Source organism: Patiria miniata, unplaced genomic scaffold (genome assembly GCF_015706575.1).
Source record: "Patiria miniata isolate m_02_andy unplaced genomic scaffold, ASM1570657v1 HiC_scaffold_7, whole genome shotgun sequence".
Classification (NCBI taxonomy): domain Eukaryota; kingdom Metazoa; phylum Echinodermata; class Asteroidea; order Valvatida; family Asterinidae; genus Patiria; species Patiria miniata.
In genome coordinates this window covers 2,736,821-2,752,917 of record NW_024037074.1, presented here as the reverse complement: position 1 = coordinate 2,752,917, position 16,097 = coordinate 2,736,821, and the positions used below count along the sequence as shown (strand labels likewise).

The 16,097-nt window shown below is 41.5% G+C and overlaps 1 protein-coding gene across 2 annotated transcripts; it reads right to left on the bottom strand.

The window, feature by feature from the left end:
• Positions 1 to 2,421: 2,421 nt before the first annotated feature.
• On the bottom strand, positions 2,422 to 15,207 carry LOC119745847 (adaptin ear-binding coat-associated protein 1-like). Of its 2 annotated transcripts, XR_005273670.1 has the most exons (9): positions 14,989 to 15,207; positions 11,442 to 11,539; positions 10,383 to 10,484; positions 8,928 to 9,009; positions 7,589 to 7,703; positions 6,465 to 6,702; positions 4,872 to 5,019; positions 2,983 to 4,393; positions 2,422 to 2,863 (listed from the first exon to the last, which is right to left on the bottom strand). XR_005273670.1 is itself a non-coding variant. In XM_038222478.1 (8 exons), the coding sequence occupies exons 1-8, from the start codon at positions 15,081 to 15,083 to the stop codon at positions 4,357 to 4,359; spliced, it is 915 nt and encodes a 304-aa protein (XP_038078406.1). In that variant the 5' UTR covers positions 15,084 to 15,207; the 3' UTR covers positions 2,422 to 4,356. The 2 variants fall into 2 exon arrangements, 1 of the variants encoding a protein (XP_038078406.1); XM_038222478.1 differs by having other exon boundaries at positions 2,422 to 4,393.
• Between the last annotated feature and the right edge of the window lie 890 nt (positions 15,208 to 16,097).

Sequence of the window (16,097 nt, the reverse complement as noted above, 5' to 3'; positions counted from 1 at the left end):
ATGGTGTTACCGCAAACCGAAACGATACCGATACCCCACCATGCAAAGCCTCAAATCTTATATGTAAATTTATGACAATATTTATGCATAATCTATGTAAATTATATGCACATAATAATTAGACACCAAAAAAAATTTAACATGATGCACAACAGTTTTTTTTTTTAGCTTCAGAGTAATTTTCAAAATACTGTTGAATTTTCAAAATGCCATCGCCAATAAACTGTGCAATTTTTCAAAGTACGCAAATTTACAAGACTTAAATGTGGAACCTTATTTTTAGGGTAGGTGACAGTACAATTTTACGTAAAATGCTTACTTGGTAGGCTTGTATTTTTTTCAGCAGGTTTGGTTTTGCCAGCAGCTGATAAGAACCACATATTCTGTCAATTGTGTAAAAGTGGTAATGGAGAAATAACAGAAATCTGGCATTCAATATTGATGCAGAAAATCCTTTCCTATGAAAACTGTACAGTGTGTGTCAATAAAAATGTAGCAGTCAATCCATAAATATTAAAAACACTAGCACTCTTTTTGCAAACCTTATTTTTGGAGTCTGAAGATATAGTAAATAAACTACACAGTGGTTTTTATCCCATCTTATTTGGACAACCCAGTCCAGAGATACAGCTATTTAAATGAAAGGACTTCAATTCCAAGTTGGGCCACTTTTCAGATTATCTGGTATCTACTGAAAGGCGTTCACATACCAAGAAGGTGTGTGAATGCCTTTCACAAAATACCAGATAATCTGAAAAGTGGCCCCAAACAGATTTTGACAGTTTGGTTTGCCGTAACTTTTAAACAAAAGGTCCAAATCACACAGACAAATGTCCTGTCAAGGGTAAAGAAACACCCTATCATCATCTTATGGTAAATTTTTTAACCCCCCCCCCAAAAAAAACCCCCACAATTTACTTTCCTAAAAAAAAGGGTTGTTTAGGCCCCCAAAAAGTCTCCAGTTTCTGGTATGGAGCTTACCCAAAAAGTGGTGTGGTGACGTGGCTTCTTTTTTTTTACCTGTCTTTTTTGCTTCAAATGTAAGCTGATAACTGCAAATGGTGCCCAACTAAACTTAGTGCAAATATATGGGAGTCCAGAGAGGCCACATAAAGCTCATTCTCGATCATAACCCCATCTAAAAACACGTTAAAATTGTGCAGCAGCAGGATTCCCGTCAAACCAGTGAGTTTGGCGGTTTTGAGACATCATCTTGTATTGAAAAAAAAAACCTTTTTCATTTTGCCGACGTGCATGGCTACGGCGACGCGCGCGCATACCAGAAACTGGAGACTTTTTTTTTTGGCCTTAGCAGCTACAGTTTTGTTTAGACACGCTGTACAACGCAGAACAGAGATATAACATCCTCCTGACATTAGGGCATCTGGAGAGTACAGTGACATAACCTGCAAGCTATATGACACGGGTTCACACCTCATCTTATCCATCATGTTTCTGTTTTGCTTATTTTTGGTGCTGGTCCCAGAGGGCCCGCTTAAAGTCCTCCTTTTGTTGTCTGTCCTCGAGCGTAATACAATACAAGAGCGCGCGCGCACACACACGCCTGTGATGTTATTTTATCATAAAGTTGTGGCGCTTTACTGTCAGGTGCCACGTTTTTGTCGACTGTATTTTGTTGTGAACGGCGCTTCATTGTTCACATCCTATTTTAGCAGGTTAAAATCCTTTACAGTTATGACATACTGCAAAACGCTCCAGCGCCCCATATCGATCGCCGCACGCAAATTTGAACTGTCGCGCTCTTCGTGCAACTTTTTACCGCCGCAGCACGCAGTTGCAGCTGGCAGTATTGAATATCCGAATAATCCGTCAAACACAGTTTCAAGTAATCGAATACCAAATTATTCGAAAGTGGACAGCCCTACTCACTGATTCACCTGACTGACTGTCACTTGTGATTTACACTTTTTACAAGTGTCGCAAGCTTGGGGGTCGAGTGGTAAGACGTCTGCCATAGTAAGCAGGAGGTCATGGGTTCGAGTCCCACCCGACTGATTTTGTTCTCACAATCACTCGGGGGCACGCATACTGAAATTTGTATTCTTGTGGAGACATTTCTTTGTTCTCGTGTAGTAAAGTTTTCGAGTTTGAAGGTGAAGTTTCAAAATGCTCTTATTTCAACCAGAATTAATTTCCTTAGCTGAAATTCGAACTTCATATCCCTTTTCTAAAACTCTTCCATTTGCGACAGATCAACCCACCTTGGAAATTCCTAGTTTTTGAGTAAAATCCATATATCTATTTCATGAAAATCTTGTGGAGACGTATTCATCCATAGAAATTGTCCTGTGGAGACGTATACAATCTTTTGTTCCTTATTGTACACATGTCTCCAGAGGGCACGGTGTATCAGATCAACACCGAGTATACAGTGTTTATAAAATACAAAATGTACGTCAGTGAAGGGCAAAACCCAATGTTGAATTTACATCAGCCCAAAGCAAATTCCATCTTAAGACTTGATGTAGACTTACCACACTGAATCCATTGAATAAAATGTGCATTCTGGAAGCAGCCTTAGCAGGCTTGCCATTGTGATCATGGGCCACAAACTGAAAGACGTGGTAGAACCTATTGCATTGTGGGCCCACTTTTATGCAGTGATGGATGCACTTGATGCCGTCAAATGTAACAACCATTCAATGAAATGCTATACGTTTGTCAAACTAGCTGTCTTTGTTTCGGGAGGCAAAAGTGGAATCCAGCGACCAGAATTAGAAGCTTTTACTGCGGTGGTGTCACGCTCACACACATGCTGCACGCGTTCTTAAAGACGAGGCGCACGCGCATTTTGGTATTCCTATTGGCCGAAGGAGCCCGAAGTGCGTGCGTACTACGGTACCTGAGCCCGACTCGCGCAAGCCTAAAACCATACAAAATGGCTGCTGCACGACGAGACGCACGCACATTTTGGTATTCCTATTGGCCGAAGGAGCCCGAAGTGCGTGCGTACTACGGTACCTGAGCGCGACTCGCGCAAGCCTTGCAAAACCGTACAAAATGGCTGCTGCCTGATTCGTTTATACTTTGTAATATTCACCGTGTCTGATGTAGAAAGAAAATTGTAGTTGTTACCATTGGGCAGTGAAACATTTTGCCAAACAAAGTTTGGAGTACAAATGATTACAAATGGTTTATTCTTATATAGTGACTGCCACACAAAATAATGGGTGCCGTGAAATTGATAACGTGCACGAAGACGTGTGAATACTTTCCCTTTTCTCAAATTCATTTCTCTACTTTTCACAAAACAGTCTTCCCTTATATAATGTGAATTCTCTCTGTTATCTTACATGTATACATAGCTTCAAACTTTCACCCAACTTCGGCTTCAAATATATACAATTTGTATGGCTTGTGTATGAGTGGATGAGTTAAGTATGAATGAATACCAAACGTCATACATATTCATGATCTAGCTAAGCATTGTCATTGGACACATTCACATGGACTGATGTGGGTATATATTTCTTTATGCTGCACATGTACCTCATACATATTCATGATCTAGTAATATGCTGCCATTGGCCAAACTGCCATGGTTGGCAGGATATGGTTTTGATATTATTTGTTTATGCTGTACATCATACATATTCATGATCTAGATATGTGCTTCCATTGGCCAAACCATCATGGCCTTTCTATGCAAATAGTCATGTGTCATGAACGAACTGTTTTTATTGGCTACTGCAGCCTACATGAGTCAGAGACAATGTGGTTTGAAAAAATGGAATGTAGTTTAAGCTTCTCATTAAATTTGCCACTTAAATGGATTACGTTTTAGCGTTGGTTTGCTTTTTATTAAAAGAAAATCACATGACGATTGGCCATGAGTTCCTCTATAGACTGAGTGATTTTTTTTTGCAAAAGTTTCTTGATAAAGTCTGATTTCTTTGGAAACTAAAAAAAAGCCTACGTGTTTCTGTATCATCCTCCAGTTATGTTACATTTTGTACAATATTTCACTTCGCAAAGGTATTTTTGTACTGTGGCCTTTTTTTCTTGCGATAAATGACACAAAACTTTACACCAATCAACCATTCCTAATAAATATAGACATCAATTGGGACAGATTCTTGTATATAAATCTGCTCTGGCCAATAACATCTCGCGTTACTGGAGCTAGTGTACCAAACCTGTCAGTAACGACAGATTTGATTGGATGAGGGGTTTATAATGCTAGTTACCATGGAAGCTTTGGCTCCTCCCACAGGGATCCTTCCTGACCAATCGCGTAACTCTATTGCCTACTTGGGGGTGACAGAGGCTAAGGTGATTGGTTGAGCTGCTCCAACTACTTTGTTATCTTGTTTCTGATTGGCTATCGCTGTGGTCTCAGAATGTCACCCAGCCAGGGTTATCGCTTCCAGTTCTGAATGAAAAAAAAAAAATATAAGAATTCACAGAGGATGAAAGGAATTGCATTTGCACAAAAAACCACAAATGTGCTTCAAAAACATCAGCAAGAAAGAAGCCTCCCGGAAAATAATCCTACACAATCCACTGTTTTTACTCTAACAAGTTTGCAGAGGCCAAAACAAAAATATATAGTTCTGCTTCCGGGTTCCCTACTAACCCTATCCTGACAGCCCCTACCCTAATATTTTTACGGGACAAATGAGAAAAAAAAAACACCCAAAACCATCAATTTTTACCTTTTACCCTTGACCGCAGGCAGACTCCTCCATATGATCGTACACAAACAAATTGGCCCCCTAAAAAAATTCCTACCTACCTACCTTATTTTCAAATGCCACGTAATCGGAAGCAGAACTATTTTTTTTTTTTGGCCCGAACATTTTCTCTCTTTTTTCCCCCCAGGCATTTGATTATGGAAAAGCAGTACGTACTGTGCACTCGTAAAATCCCCCCAGTCTGTTGACCCCTGGGGCTGCTGTGTCTGGGGTTGTGTCATGGGTTGCGTGGCGGGTTGTGACATGGGTGCCCCTCCAAAATCTCCTAGTAGGTCAAAATTGCTCTGCGGTTGGTTATTGCCACCTGAGAAAATAAATAAAAAATTTAAATCTTTTCAACAGGTTAATTCTACATTTTCACATAACTTTTGAAGAAAAAGATTTCCATACGTTTGTTTACCATAAAAAAGGTCATATTTCAATTCAGTGGTTGACTTCTAATGCATATTGTTATGCAATGTATTATTATCTTTCACTCTTTACATGTGGTACCAATGAATTTGATTTGATTCAGAAGTCTCCTAAATAGAAAACCAATGTTAGGCCAACAAAAAAAATAAGTCGGTCTCTGGTCAGCGCGCGCGTAGATTTTAATAATGCGTGTCAATCTTTTTTTTCCAAATTGTTCCGCGGTAGCTCCAACAGCGCCCTCTATTGCCGCGCCTCCTCATTTTTTTTTTACCAAAGAGCACCAAGGAATGGGAAATTGCACCAAGGCAAATGATCGAGAACATCAAGGCAAATTATGGAGGACACCAATGTACATGAGGACACCAAAAAAGCAAAATAGTACCCCAACTTGTCTGTACAATCCAAGCTTGAAGAAAAAAAAAGAAAAGAAAAAAAAACCCCAAAACCACGTCCCCGCGTCAATTCCGGAACTTTGGTCTGACCAGAGACCGAATATTTATTTTTTTTGGCCTTATTGACAGGGCCCTGGCAAGTTGACTAGCTGAAAACATGTACGGTGGAATGAAATTTCACTGGTTGCAAAGTCAGCAAGTTTTACAGGCAGAGTACATCATTTGCAGCTATCCAAAAACTTTTGCAGAGCGTGCCAAGGTGCCAGTTAAAAATTGCGTGCGGTGATCGATATGGAGTGTTTTGCAGTAAGAATTTTATAACTGCCAAGGGCTTTAACCTGCTAGAAGGATATAAAAAATGAACAGCCATCGACAAAATAGTTACCGTCGACAAACAAAGTGGCGCCTAACAATAAAACACCGCAACTTTAGGACAAAGTAACATCATTCGTGAGCGTATGTGCGTAGTTTTTTAGTTTTCGAATATTCAAAGCGGCAAAAAGGTATTGGAATATTCGGTTGATGATTTACTTATAATAATTTAATAATAATTTGGGAGGCTAATCATCCTTACTCGCAGCTGGTATGCTGAATTGCGAAGGACGCGGCGACAACGTGGTCGGGCTGCTGGCACGTAAAGGCGCCTATGGCTGCCGGCCACATCGACCCATATATGACCACGGAGCACAGCCTGAGATCGAAAGTGTTTGATTTTTCCGGAGGGAGGAAAACCGGAGGGCCCGGAGAAAAACCCTCGCGGCACAGGAGAGAACCAACGCACAACTCTACTCTCATGTGATCCGCGGCCAGGATTCGAACCGTGGTCACGTTGGTGAGAGGCGAGCGCTTTATGCACAAGCCACCCATGCCACCATAAAAAACTTATGACTGGACTTGTGATGTACCTGCGCTATATCACAAGTTTACACAGATCAATGTAGCCTACCTGTAAAGCCAAAACTATTGTTGGATATCGGCTGCTGCTGTTGCTGCGTGGGCGGGGGAGCGAAGCCCCCTAGAACATTCTGTCCCCCTGCTGATGACTGGGGTACCGTTGCACTTTGACCCGGTGGGGTTAGGGTGGGGATTTTGACCCCTGGGGGTGGGGGAAGGAGTCCTGGGGCTGCCACGCCGCCCCCTGTACTCCTGGGTCTTGCGGATGATGTTGCACCTGTTTTCTTGCCCTGTGGTCAAATTCAAAGACAGTCATTTCAGAAAAATTTACACTGAAGGGGGGGGGAATTATCAAGGGTTGGAAACACCCCCCTCCCCCGACAAAAAGGGGGAGGGAGGGGGTTAGCCGCACATAATAATTAACCCTAACTGCCCTGAATCCTTCAAAATCCTCTTTGCCAAAGTGGAGGAATTTGGAGGATTGAGGTTACATGGCAAAAGTGCATTACTGATTTCGTAGGATGCACTTTTTCAAGGTCTTGACCCGGGAGGTGGGGGTAGGAGGCAAGTTCCTTGTGCTGTTTTTGCTCAGCCATGCATAAATATAGGCCTGGATTATGCTTGAAATCCTCCGTACTGCTCCAGGATGTCACTGGCCAAGCCTCAACATATTGACAGTCACTGTCGCAGGATTTTGCAGGATTCAGGCGGTGGTAACCCCTCCACAGACCATATTCAAGAAAAAATGGAGGAATTTGCAGGATTGAGGCTATATATGCTATTTTTCTATGAGGCCAATTGGAGGATTTCACAGGATTGAGGCTACATCCTAGCAAAAAGGCCTAGGGAGTTAGGGTTAACGTGCTGAATGTGCTCTCTGCACTGTGGTGCACTGTATGTGGAGGTGGTTGAAACCATTAACACAGCAGTCTGGGCTGGCATATTGAAATTTCGGCAAAGATTTTTGGTTATCCTCCACCCTCACAGGGTGGCGTTCCACTTACACGAACAATGTTAACATTTGCCAATACTGAGATTTTGGACTTTGGGTAAATTCATGATGCCAGTAATCTATAAATCATTCTTTCACTGAAATTTCAACTCTTGGGAACCTTTTTGAAAACTTCCAGTACGGCAAAACACTGATAAGTGATTTGTACAGGAGATTTCTCTCACCCCGATGTTGATTTTGATAGTCTGGCCTTCTTTGAAGCCAAGGTCGAGTTTCGGACCCGGGTTTTTCGCTGCACTTTTTTCTTGTTCTTCTATTTCTTTAGATTGCTTGATCCACCTGAAATAAATACAATAAAAAGTCCACAAAGCATTAAATTAGGGATAGTTACAAAAAAGTCACAAGAATTTAGGAGGAATACATACACGGAAGTGGTTGGGGAAAGTTGGGGGGGGGGGGGGAAGACTTAGACTTAAAATCCCGCCCATATACTTTTTTTTACTAAAAAAAAACCCTAACATCTAAATATTAAAACGGTAATTGGGAACCCCTTAACAGTTAGCAGAAAAGATGTGCTAAGCAAAGCAGACAAATTTGCTAACTTTTTTTTTAAGCAGCGCCGTGAAATTGGGCCCAGGGGCTTATCAGTTTCACTTCTTCAAAATTTTTTTGATGACTCCAAAATGCTTCAAATTTAACACCAATTTTTGGGCAAGCAGCTCAAATATCTTACACAACTGGAAAGTTTTTTTTTCTGACAAGACCAGTACCATTTTATCACGCATCTGCAGTTTGAAACAAGGTGTTTTAATAAATAAGACTTATGTTCATTCTTGGTAATTTCATGAATGAAAAAAAATTGAAAACAAATCCTGAAATAAAGGTAGTTAAACACACAGAATACTTGGCTTCAAATGGACGATTTGAATTTATCAGAATCAAATGGTCACAGAAATCACATATAAAACACAGGACTCAAGTCTGTTAAAGCTATAGTCCATCATTTGCAGCAATCCGAAAAGTAACTGGCGTAATTATTGTTGAAAAACATACTTGGTTGAAAGATAGTAAGGGAACTAAACTCTCTGTGAAATTATTCTTTCTGGCAAGCTGTCATTTTGAAGTAATCAACGAAAGAAGGCCTTTCCAATGGTGCGTCTTAAGACGTACTGTAGGAAAATTAGTAGTTCGTTTTGTTATTCGGCGAAGCGCTTGCCAGCATTGGCACGACGCACACGGGCGCGTGGTTGCTATAATTCGTCGGATCAGTGCGCAACATCGCGTAGCTGCAATCGGCTCAATGAGAACGTGTCTCGGACGCTGAATTCAGGCCCAATTCAAAACATGATTCAGCAACTTTTGATTTGAAATTGAGATCCTAGAATGCTGTTTTTCTCGGAATATACAGCTGAAGCTGAGCTGAAACTTCATCAGGTTAGTTGTTCAGTATCCTTCATTAGATTTTGCTTCAATTTTGCTTCCAACGAACAAAATGCACAAATTACAAATGATGGACTATATCTTTAAATGGTTCATACACGTAATTCTGGCCCCGATACTCACTTGAAATGGTCTTGCAGTGCTACATTGAAGTCAAACGAATCGCCTCTATCTGTAAAACCGATGCCTACAAATGCCTTTCGACCTGGAAAACAAAAAGACAACTCATCTTAAAACTCAAGGACAACACATGAAGGTATGTCAACACTCGCTAGAAGTCATGTTTAGAGAAAGGCTCCATGCAAAGGGAGAGATTGGAGAGACCGCTGGGAGAGACATTCCCACGCATTGCTGACGACGCCTGACGCTCATCGGCAACCAAGCTCATCCCAAGCCTCAAGTCCCTGTCTTATGATGAGAGATTAAACAAGCTGCACCTCACCACACTAGAAACAAGAAGGAAAAGGGGGGATCTCATCCAAACCTACAGAATCATGACTCAAATCGACAAGATCAATCCAGACTCAGCGTTTCAGAAAGCAGACTACCAGAGGTCATTCACAGAAACTGGCCAAATCCAGACCAAGACTTGATGTCAGAAAGCACTTCTACAGCCAGAGGGCAGTGGATAGCTGGAACAAATTGCCTGAGAGTGCCATCCAAGCGCCCACACTTCTCTGCTTCAAGCAGAATTTAAGTAACTTGGTTTTTTTAATGGGCAGATGAAGCCCCCTAAACCCTGCCACACTTCTCTTCTACATGACATGAAGATGGAGGTGTGGCCTTCAAGGTATGTTCAAGGTATGTTCACGCAAAGACGTTGTGGCTTTGTACACTTGGAATAAAATAAGTCATGTGTACAACACTATACGTGCATGGACGAATATATGCACACGCGGTGTGTCCCTTCTACTGGGCTCCCGAAAGTGGTCCAATAGCGCCCTCAATTGTTCACACACGGAGCCTACACTGATTGTTCTGCAGGAGGGAAATAAAATCTGAATCCTGTCTAGGGCTAAAACTACATGCATATCTTGGAATCTATGAGATTGCAGATAATAATATTAGCGCTTTATTATCAGGTGCCACTTTCTGTCGAGGGTCACCTTTCTTTTCGATGGTGGTCCATTGTTCACATCCTTTCAGCAGGTTAACCCTTAAGGACGGGGTGTAATGGGGACATTCCTCCACACATAGAGCAAGTGGCCCGCATGACTGCACAGCCTTTGTGTGGTAGCGGGACTGCACAAAAGCAGCAGCTGTGGAACTACCCACTAGCCATGTGCCATGGCATACCACAGCTGGCAACTGCATTCCAATGAGGATTAGTGGCCGCGGCCATGGCCATGACCGCTTCCTGTCTTTAAGGGGTTAAAACCCTTTACAGTTATAAAATACTTGTTGTAAAACACTCCAGCGCCCCACATTGATCGCCGCATTCAAATTACAACTGGCACACTCTTCGTGCAACTTTGTTCCAGCGCAGCACGCAGCTATATATTCGGTCAAATGAGACTTTTCAGGTTATCGAATTCTAACTCATTTGAAAACGGACAGCCCTATGTTATGCGTACATACCTCCGTCTGATATCCTGATGACAAAATAGCGACTGGAATCTAGCACCGCCTCCACTGCTATACTGGGGTAGGCTTCTATAGGTGCTTCAGCAAACAATTCACCTGTTTCGAGGGAAATAAGTTACAACTATTACATGGCTTGAGGGAGGAAAGTTGATATAGGCCCTCGGCATTGACAGTTGTCAAGATAGAACCCTCAGCAAAAGTCCCCCGAAATAAAGTGCGCTATTTTCGGAGGTTCGTACCACCAGCCACCTCAGTTGTGATCGCATCTTTTACATGGTTAGGAGTCTGGGAGCTAATCTTGGGAAACTATTCCCTGGTACTAATGACCAGTTTGGCAACAGTGCATGTGTCACATGTGTGGAAGTAATTCTTTATAGGCAGTGGATATTTTGCCGGAGACGGCAAACCTTCAGTAAACGTTAGTTTGCCGGATATGCACTGAACATGCGCAGTTACTGTTTTTTTGTACTTGAACATTTTCCGGTGACAAATTTTAGTCTGGCTCCATGCCAATATTATCGTTGTATTTTTGTATTTACAAGATGGGAATCAGACCATTTTATAATTTCGGACTTTATTTCCCTTTAAAAAAAAATCCTCCAGAGCCACAAATCTGAAAAAGAAAAAGTATTACTCTGCAATATAATGTTTGAGACATATTAAAATAATAAAAGAAGAATATTCTTATTTATTTGGGGATGGGAAAAAAAACCTTGGATTTGTAGCAGTGATCAGGAATCGAACTCGGGACATCCCACTCACTAGAGCCATTGCTTAACCATTGCACCGAATGTGCTACCCAACATTGGTGGGAATTTAATACATGTTATTATTCAGCCCTATCTTTAAGAGTACAGCGCCCTCTGTTGATATGAATTACCGCCGGCAAACCTTTAGTAAACGTTAGTTTGCCGGCGTTACCTCCGGCAAAATATCCACTACCTTCTTTATACTTCCCTGATGCTTTGAAACATCCACCAATGAAAAAAGTGCGTTTGTCTCATGAATATGTATGAGGTGTAATAATAAAAAAGTTGCCTCTATTTAACATACCTGCTTTGTCTTCCAGTTTGATGATGCAATCTTTTCCTCGAGCGACGATCCGAAGCCGCCCGGTCCAGTCTGGACTGTCTAACTTCCATTCAGATGCTCTGCAGATGGAAAACCATTTATGTCTTCAGTTTGTTAGTGTCTGTTTGCATGAACTGTGAGAAGTCTCTTCTAACGCTACAGACACAAAACAGACTGACACATTTTAAATGTTAGAAAGGCAAGTTAAGTTGGGGAATCTAAAATCTTAATAAGGCACTCGGTCAATGTACATGGTGGACTGCTTCCTACAAAAATTGGTCTACCTGGGTTAAAATTATTGGACCTACCAAACCAGTTGGCAAAATTCTCGCTGTTGTGCCCATTCTTGAAAATCACGCATTCTCGAGAATGGGCGCGCATTCTTAAGAATGAGCGCCCATTCTTAAGAACGAGCACGCGTTCTTAAGAATGAGCGCTCATTCTTAAGATTGGGTGGGAATATCACGTGCACAATTTATGAATTTTGCCCAATCTTAACAAACATTGCACGACATAATTATGTTAAATGAATTGTATAGCGGTTAAAAGGGAAACAATTCATATAAAGAGGAAAGAAAATGTTCTATGCTTCTGTACTCGTATAACTACGATAATTTGAATCATATTAAACCTGTTATTATTGCTTTTTCCTGCCTACTTATGGGAAGTTTTGTAATAACGGAGGACTGGGAACTAGTCTGGGAAGTGCTTTGTTTAGGCTAGACAAGTACAAGTCCCTGTATGTATCATATGCGTGCCACGAAAAAAAAACGATGTCCAGAAGCTGCCAAAATTGCTCTTTTGACTAGATAGAATCCAGCTCTGCGACGTTATGGTGGGATGTGAACAATAAATTGATGGCAATTTAAATGGGAAATAGCATTAGCACTATGGGATGTCGCAGTATTCATTCTCATTCTTCACATTCTTCATTCTTACATCCCCCCCCCTCTTTTATTATCCCAAAAATCTGAATTCTTTCTTATTTATTCTTATTTTTTCCCCCGGTCCCCTCCCCCAATACGCGTATACTTTTCATATCCACTCTACTTTTCAGCACCTTGCGTTGCAACAGTATAATTATTAAGAATCAGTGAACGAGGATGCAGCTAGACTTGCCAAGCGCAGCCGGTGCTCGGCATCGACAAGACCGTTATCTTGTCGCGCATTCTCAAGAATGTGCGCTCAATCTGGAAGAGTTATTTTTTGCCAAGATTGAGCAAGGATCCAGTTGCACATTCTCAAGAATGTGCATACCCATTCTCGAGAATGCGTGATTTTCAAGAATGGGCACAACAGCAATAAACAGGTAGGGGGGCCTATGTCATACTTATAGATAGAGGGTGAGTTTTGATTTTTTTGAGGGAAATTTGGGGGTAAAATGATGACAGCACAGCGACAACACGCGACCCGAAAAAAAAAAGATGGAGACCACCGCGCGATGTACCGTGAGCATACTCCAAGAACTATGAGGCTCCACGTAGTGGAGCCTCATAGATTTAGAACCCCGCAAAATTGTTGTCAGCACAAAACACTAATTTATTTTAATTAAGTACAAAAACGTCCATCAAATTTCCAATAAATTTCTGCATTTTGATGGACGTTTTTGTACTTAATTAGTGTTTTGTGCTGACAACAATTTTGCGGGGTTCTAAATCTATAGGAGTACCATGAGCACGCACGGCGCGCTGAATCGCAAGGCACAAACCGCGCAGCAAAATCGTGACTTCTACCCCAAGAAATGAAGAATCTGTTCACAATCACAATTGCAAAACGGGTCATGCGGTAGCTGGAGTTACCCAGCCCCGAGTTTTATCATTGGGTTGTCATTGTTTTATCATTTGGGTTGGGCTGGAGCGTATTTTTCTCGTAACTTGTAGTATATTCAAAAAAAATTGGAAAATGTTCAATTTTGTCCCCGTTACACACTAATTGCAACTGCAACTCACCCCAAACTTGCCTGGAATAACCATTACACAGGTCCTTGAAGTAAAAAACGATCCACGATGAAGATTCAGCCTACAATTGCAGTGAAAACAGGAGGAATAACCGCTAACTTGACAACCTTGCTGGATTGGCCAGGACCGCAATTGGTTTGTGCACAAAAAAAATTGTGTACAATGAATGGCGGTTGATTAACAGGCACAGAGAGCGATCGCTGTCAACTACTCGGTTTTGCCGGCTGCGCTGGCTGTTGGCGCATGACGTCACGCGGAAGCGTAACACCCGATGACTGTTTCATGCACTATTGGTTGCGGTTCCAGTACCAAAGCTGTGATGCGAGAGGTAAACCTTATATTAGTGCATGAAACAGTCATCGGGTGTTACGCTTCCGCGTGACGTCATGCGCCAACAGCCAGCGCAGCCGGCAAAACCGAGTAGTTGACAGCGATCGCTCTCTGTGCCTGTTAATCGACCGCCATTCATTGTACACAATTTTTTTTTGTGCACAAACCAATTGCGGTCCTGGCCAATCCAGCAAGGTTGTCAAGTTAGCGGTTATTCCTCCTGTTTTCACTGCAATTGTAGGCTGAATCTTCATCGTGGATCGGTTTTTTACTTCAAGGACCTGTGTAATGGTTATTCCAGGCAAGTTTGGGGTGAGGGAAAAAATTCCATACTCGGACGTCACTTTTTTCAATTAATTTTCTAGTGCCAAAAGTTACATCTTTTATGGTTATTCCTCCACTTTCCCTCCTCTACTCTTACCCTCTCCTTTCCCTTAATTTCTATTTATTAATCAGTCATTTACTTCATCGGGATTCGAACCTCTGACGCTTGCTTGATACACGAGACTCTTAACCGCTAGGCCGCGCACGATCGCTGTTGCAATCATCAATCTTTGGACGTATTTGAAGTATCCATTGAAATAAACTAAATATTCATGAGAAAATAAATATTCATAATGACGTATTGCACTTTTATTGGCAGGCTCATGCGACGTCATGGTTGTTGATGTCACGTGTATAACGTACCGCTGTCTTTTCAGCCACTACAATCAGTTTTGACCGGCTGCTTCAAGTTAGTTCTGCACGACGTATGCATCCAAAATGTGCTCTAAAAACACATTTTGAGTAAATTTTTTTCACCTTTACACAGCTTCCTGGATTTCTTTTGGTTCAAATGACAAGGTGAGGTGACAATAAATATGTTTGGCAGCAGATAAATTGACATCCGAGTATGGAACTTTTCCCACTACAAGTTACGAGAAAAATATGCTCCAGCCCTAGATGACAACCCAATGATAAAACTCAGGGCTGGGTAACTCCAGCTAGTCATGCGGGTGTCAATAATTGATGAGAGAAGTCTGCTTATGATTGTCAGATTGTAGAGGTGATTTTTGAGCAATAAAAAACCTTTATGACTCTAACTTGATCAAAACAAAACAGGGGCCCTTCACTTCACAATCGCCGATATAATTTGATTTTGGGGCGAGTTTGTAAAATTTTTGCCTAGCCCTAGCGTTATCGCTTTCCATTTTGTGCACACGGTTATTGACGAGGACGATCAGCCGTCACACTCAACTTACCGGAAGCCTCTGTTACTTGATCTGGGCGGAATTCTTGAGAAAACTTGAACCTCTGGCTTGACGCACAAGACACTCTCATAAACGTCTGTAGACATTTTCCGATTTTAATAAACGTTTCTTATTAGAAAGTGGTAAATACATGAAAACTGCCAGGCAAGTGCGGGGTCAAATCGGAACACTTCACACTTCACTGGTGCCACGCATACGATCGTACAGTTTACGTACGGCACGCACAGTGGGTTGATTACCAGCGAACTCTGTGAAGACTAAATGCCCATGGCATGAAGAGGGCGCTAGACCAAATACATGGGTGTAAAAAATGGGGCCCATCGATCGGGACTCTGCCCATATAATCTTTCCCAATGTTATTATTTAAATTCATTAAAAGATGTCTATTGAAGTTTACACCTTTTCTTTGTTTTATCTATGGTTTTTGTTGTTTTTTTTGCAAAGGAGAAAAAAAAGAAGAGAATTGCAAATCAATCCATTCGCCGATTGGATATTTTTATTCGAAACAAACCGTTTGAAAGTCATACAAGACCAAATTAAATTTGGTCTTGAATGACCACAAGTTTTGGTTGATCAATTTAGCAGAAATTCTAACCCAAACAATTGGTTATAGAACAACCCAAGTTCGGGTAGTTCCAGTTTTCACCCTTTCTTTGGTAAAATTAACCCAGGCAATTTTTTCAGTGTAGTACGTTATGCCCTGGCCAATCATGATGTGGTAAATACTATGTATGCGCAGTATTATATGTTGCTGCGAGAAGACAAGTTCAAAGCAGCCGTCAAAAGTAGTGCAATAAGTTTAAAGGCCAAAAAAAGTCTCCGGTTTCTGGTATGAAGCTTGCCCCAAAAGTGGTGTGGCGACGCGCTTTTTTAGTTTTTTTTACTTTTTTTCCCTTCAAATGTCGGCTGATGACTGGAAATGGTGCCCGACTACATAGTGCAAAATGTATTGGAGCCCAGAGAGGCCCCATAAAGCTTAATACTCGATCGTAACATCATCTAAAACACGTTAAACTTTTATTGTGCAGCAGCAGGATTCCAGTAAAGCCAGTGAGTTTGGCGGTTTTGAGACATCACCTTACATTAAAAAAAAAAACTTT